The 21,391-nt window shown below is 41.4% G+C and overlaps 1 protein-coding gene across 9 annotated transcripts in view; it reads left to right on the forward strand.

The window, feature by feature from the left end:
• Window positions 1-317: 317 nt before the first annotated feature.
• DUSP22 (dual specificity phosphatase 22) overlaps window positions 318-21,391 on the forward strand; it is a 75,490-nt gene continuing 54,416 nt past the window's right edge. The window contains exons 1-3 of one of the 9 annotated variants that reach the window (XM_059179083.1): window positions 320-703; window positions 1,958-2,011; window positions 19,367-19,400. In XM_059179083.1, the coding sequence (XP_059035066.1) occupies window positions 2,009-2,011; window positions 19,367-19,400 (37 nt within the window). In that variant the 5' untranslated portion in view covers window positions 320-703; window positions 1,958-2,008. Of the gene's footprint in view, window positions 704-1,957; window positions 2,012-19,366; window positions 19,401-21,391 lie in introns of all 9 variants that reach the window. The other 8 variants (XM_059179090.1, XM_059179085.1, XM_059179086.1 and 5 more) reach the window with 8 other exon arrangements.

Here is a 21,391-nt window from a genome sequence, read left to right on the forward strand (position 1 = left end):
CCAAGGCTCTGATTAGCACCTGATTCACCGAGGCAGTCAAGGAGGGTGGTGACTACTGGTAACAGGTCTCCCCAGTCGCCCCAGGGGAAAAGGTCTGCGGGAGTTTTGGTGACCCTGATGGGGGGTGGTTTGCTAGGCAACGTACTGAGGCCAGGTTGGGGAGGCGCCTGCGCGGCCACCAGGCCCCGCCCCCGCCCGTAAGTCTTCTCCAACAGATCATCGCAGCTGCTCCCGGCGCTCGCGCTGCGCGTGCGCTTTGGGATCAGGCTCTGGCAGCCGGGAAGCTGTGGGCTGCGCAGGGCGGGGCGAGCGGTCGCTGCGCCCGGGAGCTTGACTACAAGTCCCAGGGAGCCGCGGGGGAGGGTTGATTGGGCGCTCACGGGGCGTGCAGTGCCAAAGCGAGACCATTTCCCGGCAAGAGCGCCAGTTCTCTGCTTTGCTCGGCCGGGAAGTCCGGGGCGGACAAGCGGAAAGCTCTCCCATCCAGGCCAGCTACCTGGAGCAAGCCGAGTGGCCTGGATGTCCCTGATTGTTGTTGTTGTTGTTTATACTGCGAGCACGAAATTACTCCCCAGGGCCTCCTCCCCCGCCCGCTCCACCTGCTCCTCCCTCCTGTTGTAACATGCCATTAGTGAGCCTGCGACCTCATTTCCAAGGGTGCTAGAGTTCGCATTCAGCCACCATGGGGAATGGGATGAACAAGGTAATGTGTCTTTCTTTTATTTGTGCTGGTTTTGCTTCCACTTTTCAGGCTTCCCCCAGGCTTGTGTTTGCAGGGCAAGGAGAGCCCTCAACGGGTGCCCCCTCTTCGCGAAGGAGGGGCAGCGCGCCTGGCTTGGTGCTTGTGATGTCAATGTCTTTGGGGTGCCCCCCCTCCCGCCACGGGCGTCCTGAGGGCTTCCGGGTAAGCAGTCCCCCGCGCCTACCCTGCCAGCCGGTGTGCTTTCAACTGAGAAAAAGCGTTGACACTTGTTCTGCGGAGACCTCAGCTGAGCTCAGAGGGATTGTGGTTTCTTTTTCTCTCCTCCCCTCCTCCCAAACTCAGCTTTTGAAGCGTCACCACCCACATTATTAGTAAACTGGAGTAGATAAGTGTCTTATATTATTTAATTTCCTCTTTCTCCCACATTTTTTTTTTCTTCGTGTGGTCAGAGAAGTTGGCAGAGACCTAAGTCCTGAGGTGTTACCTGGCAAGGGTGGGGGTTGTTGAGAACACAGATTCAGAGCTAATTTATCCTGGATTATATGGCTTCTGTAACAAGGGCAACCTGTTGGCTGGCTGCTTGTGCTGATTTTTCCTTATATAAAATCCATGTTACTGTCTTCTTTTTGTCTCTGTTCTGGCCCCCACTGTTGGCTCTTCAGTTTCTCTAGAACCCCCTTCCTAAATTGTGAGATAGCCTGTGTCCTTTCTGACAGTGGAAGATACAAGAATTAGCTCTTGCAGTTTAGAGCTGCCTGGGATGTGCCTTCATGTCCACCAGGGGTTAAGGATTTTGTGATATGGTACTGTTGGTTTAAATGAGATACAAAACTTTAAAAGCCCTCAGCAAAGGCAAGTACCTCTCCACAGGTCTTTAAGTGGTCCTGGATCAGAGCTTAGTTTTTGGCCTAGAGCTTGCCTGTCCCCATTCTAATTCGCTCACATACATCCATATAGAATCAGTTTTCATATTTGGTGGATATAACCATGTGACTAGTTGGCTGGTGGATATAACCATGTGACTGACTGGCTGGCTTGCTTGCTTTCTTCCTTCCTTTCCTCCCTGTTCTTTCTTTTCTTTTCTCTTTCATCTCTGCACTAGGGTAGGCAGTAGTTTGGATCTTTCAGCTAGAGTGTGAAGTGCAGTAGGGAGTGTTAGAAGTTAAGGTTGGGAAGAAAGTGCATTCCACAGGTAATCCTGGGTACCCAATTAACTTCTTCACCTGCCCACATCATGTTTTTTGTGTTCTGCAGACCCAGTTTATGGAAGAACTGTGTGATTTGGGCCTGCATATCTGAGACTTTATGGTAACCAGAATTGTATTCCTTGTGTGGGGCTTTTTCTTGGGGTGGGGTGGGCAGTGACCAAGATTGGAAACACATTATTTCTCTTGGATAAATACTTGCATTCTGTCCCCATTAAAACTGAAATCCATCAGCACCATGAACCTTCTGCTTGTTCTTCTACAGAACAATAAAGGTGCTTCCACAAGTTGGTGGGCTTGTAGTCATACCTTGGTTTTCCTTTGTTTTTTTTCTTCGGTTTTTTTTTTTTTACTTGTTCATTCTGCGCTGCTTTTGGCATTTAATTTGTAGTATTTTTATATTATAATTCAAATAACATACTTAAGGATATGAATGATTGATTAAGTTTCAAAATTAAGGCTTTTCAGCAAAAGTCATTCATATTCATATCGTGATTTTTACCTTTCAAAGAAAGTAATGAATTTCTTGCTGCTATTATCATAATCATCTTATATTGTAAATAGAGCCACTGTATCTAATGCAGAGATGCAGAAACAGAATAGGTTTAGAGAGGTGATTAATTTAACAAATATTTATTGTGTCCCTACTATTAGCCAGCTGCTGTGCTAGTTGAAAGGGCTGAGGGTAAATGACACAGTCTTGAGGTTGAACCAACTGAAGTATTTGCTTCCCACTGTGACAAGCTAGGTTTCCTTTGAAATCGAGGGACAGCTAGATTTTCACCAGGCAGGATGCCTTTTGAAGGACACAGAAAGAAGAAGCCGTCAGCCTGGGCTGCTGGGTTCCAGATGAAGTGCACCAACCCTGGCAGTCAATGGGAGGTTAAGTTATTGGATCCAGAGGGTCCTCACATCCTGCCTAGAATGGTAATGCTTCCTTCAGCCCAAAATTAGATCATTGACTCAGGTTGATCAAGATAAAAACATGACATAGAGGGAGTGCCTGGGTGCCTTAGTTAATTGTCAGCTCAGGCCTGGATCTCAGGATCCTGGGATAGAGTCCTGCATGGAGCTTCCTGCTTAGTGGGGCGTCTGCTTTTTCCTCTCAATCTCAGTCTCTCTCTCTCTCTGGCAAATAAATAAAATCTTTTAAAAAATGCACATGGAGAAGGATTTGGGGCAGATTTCTCTAGAGAGATTAGATTTTTGTTTCTCATGGGGTATTATAATACTTAAGACTAATAAGATGACAACAAGGATAGGAGTTTCCATGATAAGCCCTCACCCAAAAGAGTAGCAGGTTCAGAGCCTTGAGAGAACTTTGAGTCAACTGGGAGTTTTCAGAGACTCCACAGAAACACGACATTTGCATGCAACAGGATGTTTAGTTTAAATCTCATCCCACTAGAGACATTTACTAAGTTGATCTTTAGCAGCATAATGAGGCACTCTGCATTATGTCTATGAGCCAGACCACCTGGCTTTGAGTCCAGGCTCTGCACTTAACCAGCTGGGTGACTTTGGGCAGGTCACTTAACCTCTGTGCACCTCATTTGTAAAATGGGAATGAAAATAACAGCACCGACTTCATGGGGTTATGGTGAAGATCAGATGAGTTACTCTGTGTGTTGAAGTCTCAAAATAGGGCCTAACACACCATAAACTCATTAATGATTACATTTTTGGCCAATTCAGAGGGTCTACTTGGGAATTGCACAAAAAGTAATCAAAGATTATTTTAGTTGCCTGCCTTTCTCTCCTCTCTATGAATGTCAATCATGAAAGAAAAGAGAAGGTGGCTTTTTCTATTTTGCAATTAATTTAGAACTCTGGGGAGCTTTTTCGGGTTACTTTTCAAAGTCTTTAGAATTCATTTGGGATGAACTGCCATCCTAGCACAAAGGAAAGATTTCCACTCTCTTCACAATCAAGAGGAACTAAGTTTCAAACCTAGCATTAGGAACTCAGTCATGTTATTTAATTTCTCTGAGGGTCCATTTCCCAATCTGCACAAAGGGTAAGAAACACTGACTTACCATGGTTATAGTGAGGCTTAGATTTTATAAGCTATAGACACATGATATGAGGCTTAAAAAATAATAGATTACAACTGCTGTTTTCTCTTTTTCTACTTCCTCATCATCTTTGATAGGCTAGAACACAGAAGCCTCTTTCCTCTGGCCTTACGTTGCCTATGTAACAAGCTGTGTCTGCCTCACTGAGGTAGACCTGACGTCTTGCCACACAGGAGACTGTAATGTATGGTGAGAACGTCCTCCATGAGGACGTGAAATGTACGTAAAAACTGCTATACTTTAAGCAGTCAGAAGAAAAATCTGTTGTTTAGTTCCTAAATTTTCTTTTGCTAAGGATGACCAGCTTCTGTGAGATGGGAAAGAAATCTTGTCCCAATAACCTTATGACACAGATATTGCAAATCATGCTTTTCGTTCCAAGGGCATTGTATGTTTTTATTTGTAAATGGTCTTAGAAAAGCATTTCTATGGTTAGCATTGATTCTGCAAATCAACTTGCTTTTACAGATGGGGAAAATATGAAGCCTAGTTTAAGACATACATGAACAAATTCTAGCTAAGGCTTTTAATTTCTAGATTCTAGCAATGTACTTTGCCATTATTCCTGTAACTTTGAGCAGTTTCTTCTGATCTCAGCTTAAACATTTTTACTCCAGCAGATCCTTGACCTAGTTTGAATGCCACCTAAAATCGCACTCATCATCTACTTACCCCACTCTCCTCAAGTTGTCTGTCTTAACCCACAGGAACCTCTACACCTCCCCATGTCTCTCTTCCTTTTCTCTTTTCCCTACACACACACAGACACACACACACATACATGCAACCTGTGTTGTGCAAAACAGTAGCCATTAGTCACAGGGCTATTGAGTAACTAAAATGTGGCTAATTGCAAGTGAGATGTGATTTAAGTATAAAATACACACCAGACTTGGAAGAGTTGGTACAAAAACTTTTAAACCATTCTATGAATAATTCTGTATGTTGATTGCAGAAATATGTTTATATTTGTATATTATAAATATTTTAAATATATTTCACTTAAATAAAATATATTAAAATTGACTTCATCTGTTTCTTTTTACTTTTTATGTGGCTACTAGAAAATTTTAAATTATATATATATGGCTTACATTATATATCCATTGGGCCACCACCGTCCCATGAGAAGTCCAGTGCAGTGAAAGCAAGAGGGGCCAGGGTTATCACAAAGCCTGATTTGGGGTGTCTTTAACACTCTGCTGCTTTATGCATGTGATCTGGAACAAGTCACTTAATGTCCCTGAGCTTCAGTTTCTTTACCTCTTTCAACTCATAGAAACGATGGTTAGCTTATCTAGTGTCATTTGCTCAAAAATGAATATGATGATACTTCCCAAATTCTTGAGAGAAGCAAATGAGAATTTTTTAAAAGACATTCTTGCAACCTGGGAAGTGCAAATGTGCACTGCTATTAGTGTGAGTTAATTTGTCCCATTAATGATTATAGTAATGATACTAGTTAAGGATAGCTCTGTTCTCCTTAGGAAGATAGGGCAGTAGAGTGGAGAAAGTTTAGTTCAAGAGGAAAAGATCAAAGATATAAATATGCCTCTCCTATGAGGGTTCCTCAACCTCTGCACTATTAACATTTTGGGCTGGATCAGTCTTTTTTTTTTAAATTAACATATTATTTATTTCAGGTATATAGGTCTGTGATTCATCAGTTTTACACAATTCACACCACTCACCATAGTACATACCCTCCCAAATGTCCATCATCTAGCCACCCCATCCCTCCCACACCTTGGGCTGGGTCAGTCTTTGTTGTGGGGGTTGTCTTTTGCATTGTAGGAGGTTTAGTAACATTCCAGGCCTCTCCTCACTAGGTACCAGTTGCACTCTTCCCCCATTGTGACAACCAAAAATAATATCTCCAGGAATTCAAAGGTATAAGCCAGAGGGCAGAATTGTCCCCCATTGAGAGCCATTGGCCTAGGCTTCTCCCTTCAGAGGAGAAGGTCTGGGTAATCTAGAACTGGATCATTATCAAAAGATGAATAGGATTATATGTTTATAAAAAATTTTTTAAAAAATAAAAATGAAAGAGGAAGGCAAAAAAAAAAAAAAAAAAAGGAAGGCCTTAAAGGTTGAGAAGCTCTGTTTTCATATGGTGAGGGGCTAGAAGGTTAGATCTCTTTGTGCTGTTACCATGTGACAGCACCTTACTTGGCCACCTTCATTATTTATTCATTTGTCCATCCACCTAGTCATCAGATTATACTGTTGAGCACCTGCTATTGTCAAAGCACTGTGCTAGAGCCTATACTGGGAAATGAATGTGAAAGACAGGAAGACCCTGTCACCCAGCTCCAGGCAGCTTACAGAGGAGTCCTTCTGTGGGAGATAAGCACACCATGTCCGCAGCAGTGTAGACAGACTGCTGTATGCTGGTACTGTCTCCTGTCCCCTATACTACCTTCTGGATATTTTCTCTTTTCAAAATTAGAGTTTTATTTTATGTTGAAGGAGCAAATGCTTAAGGCTTTATTCTAAGTGCATACAAAATTATTCTCAGATTCTTTTTCCTTTCTTTCTTTCTTTCTTTCTTTTTTTTTTTTAAGAGCACAAGCAGAAGGTAGGGGGTAGAGGGAAAGGGACAGAATCTTAAGCAGCCTCTGTGCTGAGTGCAGAGAGCAACCAGTGACCCTGAGATCACGACCTCAGGTGAAATAAAGAGTTGGATGCTCAACTGACTGAGCCACCCAGGTGCTCCAAGAGTATTCTCAGATTTATCCTTTTGCAAATGCAAACTGGTTAAACCCATGGCCAAATGGCATTAAGAAAGTCTGTGACCTTTAACCCTTCACAGAATCCACCAAAGTTCTCCCCCTCATTCCTGGCTTTGAAACCCAGAAAGATCTTTCTGACCTAGGAAGAATTAAGATTATCCCACTCCCAACAGCCTTGTCCTGCGGCCTGATTTTATCTGAATTTTATCTCTTAAATCTGTTTGGGTGGTGGTCTTAGATTGCATGGTATCTTGAAGCACTAAGAGAAATGTTTAAGAAATAAACTCAAAATATTTATTGCCCTTAGAAGCAGTATTGTTTTGTTCATAAGTACTTTTTTGTGGTGAAGGATTTGATTTTATGCACTTCTGTATAGACAGTGTTAGTATAGTGTGGGTGTGAAGGATATTGATCAAGAGGAGCCATTAAACATGGAGAATCTTTAGCATGGTGTCAAAGAATTTCTGCAGGAGTCTGCCTTCATTTCCTATCTCTACACAGTCTTTTATCAGAAAACAAGAATCTTTTTTTGACTAGCAGAGTGCTAGAGAGCATCTTTCATTGCCTTTTATTATCTCTTTATGTGCTGGATTCTGTGGCAGGCTCTTGAGATAGAGCAGGGAAGACAATAGACAAACCCCCTGCTTCAAGGTCAATCAAAAAAGTAGGCAAATATAATTTTAAGTACTGATGAATATGATGAAGAAAATAACAAGGGGTTGTGATGGAGGGTGTCAGGAAATTTAATGGTCATGAGAGACTTCCTTAGGAGCTGTCATCTTATGGGAGACTTAAAGGACAAAGTACCACCCAGGTGAACAACGAAGGAAGAACCATCTTCTACAGAGGGAATAAAAATTATTTCTGAGGCCCAAAGACAATTAGGACCAATCTGGTGGTGGTTATCCTAGAGTCATAGAACATTCTCAAACATATCCAAAATGCATATACAAACTTCTTTCTTTGATCTTTGCTTTTCTTTCCTCCCAGGTGGCAATGATTTCACTTTCCTTGTGTTCTTGCTTCTGGCTTAAGTTCAGAATTCATGAATTGACTGGCTATTCATCCACTTTGTCCCAGATGAACACTCTGATCTTCCATGGTCTCTATAAGCTATCTTTCTGCTGGAAAATTATTTCATTTCATTTTCTCTTTCTCTGTACTTAAGGATTACCAGCAACAATCATGCCAGGGAAGTGGATAGGTCAAAATTGGGAGAGGTCAAATTTTTTGTTTCAAGTTTAAATTATGAAGCTGACTAGAGTAGAAGTTTAAATATTCATGGGGTTTCTATTCTTCTTGAAAACAAAAAAATGTAATTTCGCACTGTGCCAGTGGTTAGTCTTCCTTTCTCTTATTTTGTAATTCTGTATGGAAGAAACTACAGAAAGTGGAATTGAGCCACTCACTTTCTGTTTCTGGCCCTCGAAACACTAGTTTACTCTTGTGGTCTTGAAAATGGAGTTTAAGGTTTACTGACATAGCTCTGTCTTCTTTTTGCATATGTGGAATTTAAGAAATAAAACAGATGAATTTGGGGGAGGGGCAGAAAAGAGACAAACCAGAGAACAAACTGAAGGTTGCTGGAGGGGAGGAGAGTGGGGCTTGGGTTAGATGGTTGATGGAGAATAAGGATGAGCACCAAGTGTTGTATATAAGTGATAAATCACTGAATTCTACACCTAAAACTAATATTACACTGTATGTTAAATAACTGGAGTTTAGATAAAGACTTGGAAAAGAAAAAAGAAAAAAATTTTAGGGACATCTCAGTCGGTTAAGCCTCTGCCTCTGGCTTGGGACCTGATCCCAAGGTCCTGGGATGGCTTGCTCAGTGGGGAGCCTGCTTCTCCCTCTGCCTGCTCTGCCTGTTGATCCCCCTGCTTATGCTCTTTCTCTCTCCCTCTCTGACAAAGGAATAAATAAATAAATCTTTTTAAAAAATAAATTTTAAATGCATACAAAATGTGCATCTTAACTGATTTTTAGTAAGTTGGCTCTTTGATTTTGGTAAGATTAAGCCTCACTCTTTGCCATCACTCTGACCTGGCCTCCTTTTGGGATGCTGCTCTCATCCAGCACTGGTCCCCGTGCTGCTGCTGTGACCATCACTGACCCCTATGGAGATCTGTCCAGGGCAGAACAGGGACAAGGTTTGATTTCTTAGGCTTTACTCATTATTGTTTTTCATGTCTCCTTTCCTTGCTTTACTTCCTCCTACCTTATTTACATTCTCTTTTTGTTCATCTATTCACTGAAGAAACATTTACTTGAGTAACTAGGAATCAAGGGAGAACCATCCAAGTTTAGAGAGAACATACAATACATCATATCTGATGCAAGCAGCAGATAGAAGTCATAAACTTGATGTCCATGGGCTATAGTCAGCGTGCAGATGTGTTTTGTCTATCAAAATATTTAAGGTTTTGTGGGTTTTTTTTTATGTAGTTGATAGCAGTTGAAAATTGGGCTGTTGCCCTTAAAACCTGGATGCTAGAATTGGGGGTCTCGCCCTGCATCTTTGAATGGTTACTTCAGCTCTAGGAAAGTTTAAGGAAAGAACTAGGCATGGGGCTGAGGTTGCAGGCATAGCAACCTCAGTACCTGAAGGTCTCAATTGCTGAGGTACCTGATTTAGTTTCTATGGTGACAGCTACTTAGAATCCTAAGAAGGTTTTAATCTGAAGAGTTACATAGTTAGTTTTGCACTTGGAGTCTGGTTGAGGATTCCTTTGAAGGGATCTATCCAAAGGTAGAGAGATCTTTAGGAGGCTGTTACAAGTCAGAGGGGAGGTACTAAGAAACTGAACAAAGATACTGCACCGAAGTTTCAAGAGGAGCAGACAAATTGGGGAGCTATTGAGGAGTGGTGAAGTGCTTAATGAGGTTGCATAAAGGCAGGGGGAGGAATCTCCTGTTGGAGTGATCTCTGACTCTTTTGGGGAGTGCCAGTGGGGCTGCTGCTTACAAGGTGGGTAGGACTTTGCTAGTCTGTGACTTGCCTGAAGGTCTGTACAGCTCATTTGCATTTATGCATTTTTACTGGGTTGAAAGGCCTATACCAGGGTCAGTGTTTGTAAGCAACAAAGTCCAAATGTGGCTGCTTTGGGTACAATAGGTAGGATGCTCGACCCAGCAATCGCACTACTGGGTATTTACCGTAAAGATACAAATGTAGTGATCTGAAGGGGCACGTGCACCCATATGTGTATAGCAGCAATGTCCACAATAGCCAAACTATGGGAAGAACCTAGATGTCCATCAACAGATGAATCAATAAAGGAGATGTGGTATACATATTCAATGGAATATTATGCAGCCATCAAAAGAAATGAAAGCTTGCCATTTGCAATGATGTGGATGGAACTAGAAGGTATTATGCTGAGTGAAATAAGTCAGTCAGAGAAAGACAAAATTATCATATGATCTCTCTTATATGAGGAATTTGAGAGGCAGGGTGGGAGGCTTGGGGGGTAGGGAAGGAAAATATGAAACAAGATAGGTTCAGGAGGGAGACAAACCATAAGAGACTCTTAATCTCACAAAACAATCTGAGGGTTGCTGGAGAAAGGAGGGGTAGGGAGACGAAGGTTGGGTTATGGACATTGGGGAGGATATGTGCTATGGTGAGTGCTGTGAAATGTTTAAGCCTGACAATTCACAGACCTGTACCCCTGGGGCTAATAATACAATGTATGTTAATAAAAATAATTATTATTAAAAAATATGTTAGCCATAAAAAAACACAAAACAATAGGTAGGATGGCCAGGAAGTTGGGAGAACTAGATTAAGGCTAACTTGCCAGAAGCAGATCCTAGATCTGTTCTGGTGAGAGCATTTCTGGGGCTGCTCCAAGATAGTGCTGATGCTATTTTGGGTTCTAGATGTGCTACCAGCCCTACTGCCCCTGTTGGGGGAGAAAATATCATGGGTTATCTCTGGATTCTGATCTGGAGCAGCTGTTGCACATTTGTCACATTTCCATGTCACAGCAGCAAAGGCAAATGCAAGCAGTCAGTCATCTGGTATTGGCAGCTTCTGTAGTAAGAGCTGGGCTCTGCTTCCTACCAAGACTCTAAATTGCGGGGAAATTCCTCAGACATAGGAAAGGGCTTCAGAGGCTAGAAAACCAGTGAAATAATTGTCTATTATAGGGTTTATAATTTTTTAGTATAGCCAAGGGGGATGAGGGACCCCAAATAGTGGGGATGACTTCTCTGTTTAAAGAGAATATTGAGAGCAAAGAAGTGTGATATTGCGAAGTAAGACGAGTAAAGGTATTGGGAAACTGGAGGTTACTTGGTTTGGCTGCAAATTGGAGAGAAATGGGGGAAATCCTTAAAGGGTAAGTTGGAGCCATCATGTGGAAGCCAAATTGAAATTTTCAGTTGAATTTCAGTTTTGGCTTTCATTTTCTTTGGAAAGGGTTTGCTACTAAACATTATCTAGAAAATGACCCAGTGAGAATATGACCTTACAAAATTAATTTGATGGGACAGAGAAGCTAGTTCAGTGGATACTGCTCTAGCCCATGTATGAGCTCATGCTCTGACTGTGGGAAAGCAGCCAGGACTGTGCTAGGACTTTGTAACTCACGGATCAGAGAGAGGCACGAGGGAGTATGGAGGAGAGTGCTATGGTGGGAATGGGGTCCAGATTTTCATTTTAGGGGACTGGGAGAAGGTGACATCATCAGGAGACTTGAGGAATTGATAATGGGAATGGAAAGATAATGTTATGTTTTAGATAGCAGTGCAGGGAGTAGAAACCTGGCTGGAGTTGGCCTCTAAAGGATGGATTTAGTAATCATAAAACCATGGCTCTAGAGCAGCGGGGCACAGAGGTGATCTAATCTCATGTCCTTGCTTTATTTTATTTAAAAAATAATATGAAGTGTATTAGTTTATTTTGGTAGAGAAAACAGTAGAAGTACAAAAAAGAAAAGCAAAACTGGGCCATAATCTTTTCCCTAAATAACCCCTCTTGACTTAAAAAGGAAAAAAGTAAATTGAAGTAAAGCTTGCAAACAATTAGAACATCAAAACCATATAGAAAAGTTCAAAGATAAAGACAGAAATGGCCCTTATTGGACCCTCCCCAACAGCCCCCAGTGTTCCCCTTATGGAGGTAATATGATAATGAAGACATTGACTGCATACACAACTTTACCTTTCCTCTATTTTTATCATGACATTTCCAAGATATATTAAATAAAAATATATGAAAATATCTTCTGATTCCATACAAATTTTTGGATTATATGCTCCAGCTCTTTGAAGAATACCGGTGGACATTTGATCGGAATGGCATTAAAAGTATAGATTGCTCTAGGCAGTATAGACATTTTAACAATGTTTATTCTTCCAGTCCAGGAGCATGAAATGGTCTTCCATCTTTTTGTGTTTCTTCAATTTCTTTCATGGATGTTCTGTAGTTCCTTGAAGACAGATCCTTCACCTCTTTGGTTAGGTTTATTCCCAAGTATCTTATGGTTCTTGGTGCTATAGTAAATGGAATCGATTCTCTAATTTCCCTTTCTGTATTTTCATTGTTAGTGTATAAGAAAGCCACTGATTTATGTACGTTGACTTTGTATCCTGCCACGTTGCTGAATTGCTGTATGAGTTCTAGTAGTTTGGGGGTGGAGTCTTTTGGGTTTTCCATATAAAGAATCATGTCATCTGCGAAGAGAGAGAGTTTGACTTCTTCATTGCCAATTTGGATACCTTTTATTTCTCTTTGTTTTGATTGCTGTTGCTAGGACTTCTAATACTATGTTGAACAAGAGTGGTGAGAGTGGGCATCCTTGTCGTGTTCCTGATCTCAATGGGAAGGCTGCAAGCTTTTTCCCATTGAGGATGATATTTGCTGTGGGTTTTTCATAGATAGATTTTATGAAGTTCAGGAATGTTCCCTCTATCCCTATACTTTGAAGCATTTTAATCAGGAACGGATGCTGGATTTTGTCAAATGCTTTTTTCTGCATCAATTGAGAGGACCACGTGGTTCTTCTCTCCTCTCATATTAATTTGTTCTATCACATTGATTGATTTGCGAATGTTGAACCATCCTTGATGCCCAGGGGTGAATCCCACCTTGTCATGGTGGATAATCTTTTTAATGTACTGTTGGATCCTGTTTGCTAGGATCTTGTTGAGAATCTTAGCATCCATATTCACCAGTGATATTGGTCTGAAATTCTCCTTTTTGGTAGGGTCTTTGCCTGGTTTGGGGATCAGGGTAATGCTGTTTTTGAAACAGTTTCGGGAGAATAGGTGTTATTTCTTCTTTGAAAGTTTGGTAGAATTCCCCAGGGAATCCGTCAGGTCCTGGGCTCTTGTTTTTTAGGAGGTTTTTGATCACTGCTTCAATCTTGTTACTAGATATCGGTCTATTCAGGTTGTCAATTTCTTCCTGGTTCAGTTTTGGGAATTTATAGTTTTCCAGGAATGCATCCATTTCATCTAGGTTGCTTAGCTTATTGGCATGTAACTGTTGATAATAACTTCTGATGATTGTTTCTACTTCCTTGGTGTTAGTTGTGATCTCTCCCTTTTCATTCATAATTTTAGGAATTTGGGCTTTCTCTCTTTTCTTTTGGATTAGTGTGGCCAATGGTTTATCGATTTTATTGATTCTTTCAAAAAACCAGCTTCTAGTTTATTGATACGTTCTACTGTATCTCTGGTTTCTGCCTCCTTGATCTCAGCTCTAATCTTGATGATTTCCCTTCCTATGTGTGGAGTTGGTTTGATTTGTTGTTGATTCTCCAGTTCATTAAGGTGTATAGACAGCTGCTGTGTTCTGGGTTTTTCAGTTTTTTTGAGAGAGGCTTGGATGGCTATGTATTTCCCCCTTAGGACTGCCTTTGCTGTATCCCATAGGTTTTGGACTGAAGTGTCTTCATTCTCATTGGTTTCCATGAATTGTTTCAGTTCTTCTTTGATCTCCTGGTTTATTCAAGCATTCTTAAGCAAGGTGGTCTTTAGCTTCCAGGTGTTTGAGTTCCTTCTGAACTTTTCCTTGTGATTGAGCTCCAGTCTCAAAGCATTGTGATCTGAGAATATGCAGGGAATAATCTCGGTCTTTTGGTATCAGTTGAGTCGTGATTTGTGACCCAGTATGTGGTCTATTCTTGAGAAGGTTCCATGTGCACTTGAGAAGAATGAGTATTCTGTTGTTTTAGGGTGGAATGTTCTGTATATATCTATGAGGTCCATCTGGTCCAATGCTCTTGTTTCTTTATTGATTTTCTGCTTCGATGATTTGTCTATTTCTGAGAGAGGTGTGTTAAAGATCTCCTACTATTAATGTAATCATATCAATATAACTCTTTATCTTGATTAACAGTTTTCTTATGTAATTGGCTGCTCCCATATTGGGGGCATAGATATTTACAATTGTTAGATCATCTTGGTGGATAGTCCCTTTAAAAATAAAACTGGGGGCATCACGCTACCTGATTTCAAGCTTTACTACAAAGGTGTGCTCACCAAGACAGCATGGTACTGGCATAAAAAGAGACACATAGACCAGTGGAACAGAGTAGAGAGCCCAGATATGTACCCTCAACTCTATGGGCAAATAATCTTCGACAAAACAGGAAAAAATGTACAGTGGAAAAAAGACAGTCTCTTCAATAAATGGTGCTGGGAAAACTGGACAGCTATATGTAGAAGAATGAAACTCAACCATTCTCTTACACCGTACACAAAGATAAACTCAAAATGGATAAAAGACCTCAGCGTGAGATAGGAATCCATTAGAATCCTAGAGGAGAACATAGGCAGTAACCTCTTCAATATCAGCCACCGCAACTTCTTTCAAGATATGTCTCCCAAGGCAAAGGAAACAAAAGTGAAAATAAACTTTTGGGACTTCATCAAAATCAAAAGCTTCTGCACAGCAAAGGAAACAGTCAAGAAAACAAAGAGGCCACCCACGGAATGGGAGAAGATATTTGCAAATGACAGTACAGACAAAAGGTTGATATCCAGGATCTATAAAGAACTCCTCAAACTCAACACACACAAAACAGACAATCATATCAAAAAATGGGCAGAAGATATGAACGGACACTTCAGTGAAGACATACAAATGGCTATCAGACACATGAAAAGATGTTCATCATCACTAGCCATGAGGGAGATTCAAATTAAAACCACATTGAGGTATCACCTTACACCAGTTAGAATGGCCAAAATTAGCAAGACAGGAAACAACATGTGTTGGAGGGGATGTGGAGAAAGGGGAACCCTCTTACACTATTGGTGGGGATGCAAGTTGGTGCAGCCTTTTTGGAGAACAGTGTGGAGATTCCTCAAGAAATTAAAAATAGAACTTCCGTATGACCCTGCCATTGCACTACTGGGTATTTACCCCCAAAGATACAGATGTCATGAAAAGAAGGTCCATCTGTACCCCAATGTTTATAGCAGCAATGACCACGGTCGCCAAACTGTGGAGAGAACTAAGATGCCCTTCAGCGGACGACTGGATAAGGAAGATGTGGTCCATATACACTATGGAGTATTATGCCTCCATCAGAAAGGATGAATACCCAACTTTTGTACCAACATGGACGGGACCGGAAGAGATTACGCTGAGTGAAATAAGTCAAGCAGAGAGAGTCAATTATCATATGGTTTCACTTATTTGTGGAGCATAACAAATAGCTTGGAGGAAAAGGGGTGTTAGAGAGGAGAAGGGAGTTGGGGTAAATTGGAATGGGAGGTGAACCATGACACACTATGGACTCTGAAAAACAATCTGAGAGGTTTTAAGTGGGAGGGGGGTAGGAGGTTGGGTTACTAGGTGGTAGGTATAATAGAGGGCACAGATTGCATGGAGTACTGGGTGTAGTACAAAAATAATGAATACTGTTATGCTGAAAATAAATAAAAAATAAATTTAAAAAAATGTTACTTAAAGAAATCATAAAAAAAAATCTTTCTAATGGCCCCACATGTCTTAATCATCTTAGTGGTACTTTATCTAGAGCCCTGAAGGCCTTCTATGGTTGCCTGTGGCTGCTGAATGCAGCCTGGTCCACAGCCTGGTCCTGTTCTTCTCTGCTGTGTCTCTGCCTCCCTCATGCTCTCTTCTGGTAGAGATTAGCTGCCTTTCTCTGCACTGGTGGTTTCCATTGCTCCCCTGCCTGTTCCTCCCTCTCTCCTGACCCACTGCTCTTGAACTGCATGTCCCCTAAGTGTTCCTTCCTCCTGAAAATCCTTGGAGATCCCAGAGTGGACAGGTCACCTCCTCCTTCCCTAGGCAAGAAGCTCCACAAGGGAAGTAGTATGCCTCTGGCAGGGCCCTATCTCTCCCCATCACACCTGTATCCTGAGTGTCCAGCATGAAGTCCACATGTGAGAATCAGTAAACCATTCATCTACTATTGTACATTCTGTGGATTTGGGACAAATATACATGCTCATGTTATGGTTCATTATAACTGTCAGTTTTATGAATCTAAAGCTATTTGTGGTCAATGTTATAAAGGAAAAAATTATTCTTACTAAAAATGGCAAGGAAGCCTTTATTTGAGGCTAGTGCAATAGGTAGAGATACTCTGGCAAGTGAGAGAATTCGACTCAATACAGTAGGAGAAAGTGGGGACTTATAGCCAACAGGCAAGGTGAGGCAAAGATGGAATATTATTGAAAAGAATTTGATTAAATATCAAGGCTAGAGGAAGATGAGCTTGATTGGATATCAAGATTGGGAGGATTCTTGATAAACTGGCTTAGCAGGATTCTTTGCTAAAATTGGCAGGTCCCCTTTGCTAAAATTGGCAGGGTGAGGCCTAGTCAAGAAGAAGGCTCAAAGGAGCCTGACTAAAGTTTGGTTAAGGAAGAAGTTGCTGTTACTGTCAGCTAAGAGAGCTATGTGATGACTATGCCCTTTAGTATATAATGTCGCCTCCTAATAAAGACAGGAGAGACCCTGGAGAATGGGAGATTACCCATGAAAAAGCATAGTCTATGCAGCCAAGAGCTGCCAGAGAATATTAGTTTGATCCATCTCCAAGATGGCCTTGTATTGTTTTTTAATTTTAAAACAGGAACAATACAGTATTTATTCCACCCTTCCTCACAGAAGGATCTCAAAGACTGATTCTGTTTCAAGGAAGACCTGTCAAATGTTTTTGCTCCTTGGCAGTGGATGCTGGTGTTTTCCTCTGAGATACTGTTCCACATGTTCCTAGTTACAGAGCTAAACCAGTTTGCCTCGGTGCTATGACTTCAGTTATGGGATATAACTGACTTCTCAGTCACATGGGGCACTCCAAAGTAATTTTGCCTCCCTGAGTATTCCGTGAGTCAGGGTGATCACACACATCCATGACCTGGCTCACTTCTGGGCCTTGCCTGTTTTCTAAAAGGACAGTTGACCCTTGAACAACACAGGTTTGAACTACGCAGCAGGTCCGCTTACTCAAGGACTTTTTTACAATACCCTAAATATATTTCCTTTTCCTTGTTATTTTCTTAACAACATTTACTTTCCTTTAGCTTATATTATTGTAAGAATATAGTATGTAATACATATAATATGCAAAATGTGCATTAATAGGCTGTTTATTGCTAAGACTCCCAGTCAACAGTAGGTGATTAGTAGTTAAGTTTTTGGGAAGTCAGAAGTTATTCATGGATTCTCAGCTTATGTGGGGAGTTGATGTCCCACCCCTCATTGTTCAAGGGTCAACTGTAATTATTAACAGAGTCTCTTTTCCTTCTCACAAGTGTCCCCTTTTGGTCACTATATTCTGTTGTCCCACGGCTTGGCAACCTTCCCAACCCAGCACAGAAACTAGCCCTAGACCTAGTATTACTGAGCTCCATCAGACTGCCTGGACAGTGCCACAGTGCATTCCCCCATGGTGACTTGCACAGATGCCATTAATTTTTAGCACAGAAGCTGTTTGTCAGGAAGATGCTCTAAGAAATCTGCACACGTGAAAAATGTTACAACATGCTGCTTTCAGCTTTCTTGGTGGAATAAAAAATAGGGAGTGTGAAGCAGACGAAGCTGAGTGGGGATGTGGGATGGTAGTGCTGACAGGTGAGTGTCACCAGGGCACCGGAGGTCTGCAGTGGCAGTATGCTCTATGCACTTGGAAATCATGTCAGGTGATATAACTTCCAAAGCAGTGTCTGTATTTGAATTTAAGACCTGTCATACAAATTAGTGGCGGGACAAGAATTAGCTTTGTATTTTGCAAAGGCGGGGGGCATTGCTTGTGAAAAACCCAGCGCCTTGTTCTTGTCTCAGATCTAACTAAATCATTCTATTGGGAGCTGGGGCTAGGGCTTGTTCAGAAATCTGATTTTTTTTTTAAGATTTTATTTATTTATTTGACAGAGAGAGAGAGAGATTACAAGTAGGCAGAGCAGCAGGAGAGAGAGAGAGGGAGGCAGGCTCCCTGCTGAGCAGAGAGCCCAATGTGGGACTCGATTCCAGGACCCTGAGACCATGACCTGGGCTGAAGGCAGAGGTTTAACCCACTGAGCCACCCAGGTGCCCCAAAAATCTGAATTTTTTTTTAAAGACTTTATTTATTTATTTGACAGAGATTACAAGTAGGCAGAGAGGCAGGCAGAGAGAGGGGAGGGGAAGTAGGCTCCATACTGAGCAGAGAGCCCGATGTGGGGCTTGATCCCAGGACCTTGGGATCATGACCTGAGCTGAAGGCACAGGCTTTAACCCACTGAGCCACCTGGGCTACCCAGAAATCTGAATTTTTAACAGCTTCTGGTGATTCTGACGGAATTTCTTGAGAACCACTGTCTCAGGAAAAGTAGACATTTTGAAGTAAATTGTATGTTCTTATTAACTTGTGCATTTGGGCAGTTCATTCATTCATTTAGTAATTCTTTATTGAATAATAATCATGAGCAAAGCCCTGGGTCAGGAGCTAGGTATACAGCAGCAAGTGACAGGATGTGTTTGTTGTCCAAACAGCTTTCCATTGTAGCAGAGGAGACAGAGCTTCACCTAGCAATACCCCTGTGACAGATCTCTACAAGGGGAGTACTGAGGACTGTGGGTGCTGAAGCCAGGGTCTATCTCAGAGCCTGGTCTCAGGACAGGCCTCTTCAGGGTGTGAGTCAGATCTAGGACCTGAAGGTTGAGAGGAGAGTAGGAACATAGCTACTGGACATGGGAACAGCATGCATAAAGGCCTCAGCAAAGGGAGGTTTGCTGGAGTTGTGGGTTAAGTGGTGGATGCTGATGTGAGAAAAGGTGGAGTCAAAGGGGAAGGGTAGGCAGGAGATGTGGAGGGCTGGAGGGCTGGAGGCCCTTGGGTCTGGGACTTGACTCTCAGAATGCCAAGGAGCACTGAAGGGCTTACATGTACATCTTTTGGGGGAATTCTGGTCTTCAAAGTCCCATGAGCTCATGGGCACCAATGTGCAACCATTCGCATGCTATTTAAGCAGGCTTCCTAGTGGCCATGGGCAGGCCAAAACCCTGGAGACAAGGACACTGGGTCCTGTTAGCTATCTGGGAAGGTGCTGAGAAGTGAGTATGGCAGGCAGCAGGCCTGGGATGTCCTCCCACTGCTCTGTTGAGGGCCCAACCTCTGTGTACAAAACACTGTCAGTTTCAGGTCTATTACACTAACATCTGATCTGTATCTTTTGTAGATCCTGCCTGGCCTATACATTGGCAACTTCAAAGGTGAGTTGTCTTTTCTTATTACTGTGGTAAAACATGCATAATATAAAATGTGTCATTTATGCCATTTTTAAGTGTACACTTCAGGTAGCATTAAGTACATTCACATTGCTGTGCAACCATCCATCTCCAGAACTCTTTTGTCATTCCAAACTGAAACTCTGTGCCCATTAAACACTATTCCCTTTCCCCCAGTCCCTAGAAACACCATTCCATTTTCTGTTTCTGTGGATTTGACTGCTTAGGTACTTCACATGAATGGTCTTGCATTGGCTGATTTCACTGATCATAAAGTTGTTTCATATGGTAGTGTGTGTCAGAATGTTTTTCCTCTTTAAGGATATATATATATATATATATATATATATATATATATATATATATCCCCCCTTCATCTGCTGATGGACATTTTGCACTACTTCCACCAAGGGTGGAATCAAGCATGATTTGAGTCAAGGTATTGACTCAGTTTATGCAAAGTCTAATCTGGACATAGCCACCACTTTTGTCCATGCCTCTTGCTGGGCTCTTATACTTGTGCCTAACCTCTCAACTAATGGAGGTGTGTATACTTAACAGGATGTGATAGACTTAGGAAACTTGTAAGGCTGCAAGGCTGGTCACAGCCAACCATCCTCATAAGCATCTGAAGTTCCTCCCTCCTAGAACAAGAAAGAACACACTCTGTCTGTTTGCAGGTAGCTCCTTAAAATTGAGTTCAGGTTCAAACTGACTAAAAACAGTCTCTTTTTTCCCAATATATTTTAAATTACTTTAATGTCATAGTAAATTAACCATTTAGATAATTACTAAAATATGCATAAAGGAGCATCTTTCATAGTCAGATGACTGTATCTACAAATCATTCAACTTTGAGATCCCACCACTGTATATCTATTTTCCTATGGCTCTGTGTCAGGTTTTCTTCCCCCAAACAATTCTGAACTGGTAAAAAAAAAAAAAAATACTATAGCATGCTGTTTACTTTTCAGAACCCTCAATAAAGGGACACCTTTGTAAAGTAAATTGTGCTAAAATAGAGTATGAGAAACTAATAAGACATACATAGGAACAACCCAGAAAATTTCAAGTTCTATACCCATTGATTAACAAAAATGCCCCTGGACAATGTTTATTTCCTCCTCCTCTCTTCCCCTAACTGCCTTTTGCTCCTAGTTCTGTTAATTGGCCTCAGAGAGAATTGAGCATAGGGAGCTGACAGCTGCTAATTGCTGCTAGAACATTTTAAAAATAGTTCTAGAGTTCCTAAATTAGTAAGCTTTAGAGTTCTGAAAAAGCAACAAGTGCTTTGTGGTAGGTAGGCAGTAGCTCTGGACTCCATTAAGGAGCAACTATCTTTTGGGGTTTTGTAGGGAGTTATTAACTGCTTTAATGAAGACAGGAGAATGTCTTTATGTTTGAGAACAGAGTTTATGATAAATTCTTAGAAATATAATTGCTACATGAAAGTGATTACAAATAAAAAATTTTAATGTATGCCACCCAAATTCAGTACTTCTACCAACAGTTTATGAGAGTTTTATCCTTATTCATAATAGGTTACTTTCTTTTTTTTTTAAATTTTTTCGATTTATTTATTTTCAGAAAAACAGTATTCATTATTTTTCACCACACCCAGTGCTCCATGCAATCCGTGCCCTCTATAATACCCAACACCTGGTACCCCAACCTCCCAAACCCCCGCCACTTCAAACCCCTCAGATTGTTTTTCAGAGTCCATAGTCTGTCATGGTTCACCTCCCATTCCAATTTACCCCAACTCCCTTCTCCTCTCTAACACCCCTTGTCCTCCATGATATTTGTTATGCTCCACAAATAAGTGAAACCATATGATAATTGACTCTCTCTGCTTGACTTATTTCACTCAGCATAATCTCTTCCGGTCCTGTCCATGTTGCTACAAAAGTTGGGTATTCATCCTTTCTGATGGAGGCATAATACTCCATGGTGTATATGGACCACATCTTCCTTAT

The sequence above is a fragment of the Mustela lutreola genome, chromosome 6 (assembly GCF_030435805.1).
Source record: "Mustela lutreola isolate mMusLut2 chromosome 6, mMusLut2.pri, whole genome shotgun sequence".
In the NCBI taxonomy this organism is placed as follows: Eukaryota; Metazoa; Chordata; class Mammalia; order Carnivora; family Mustelidae; genus Mustela; species Mustela lutreola.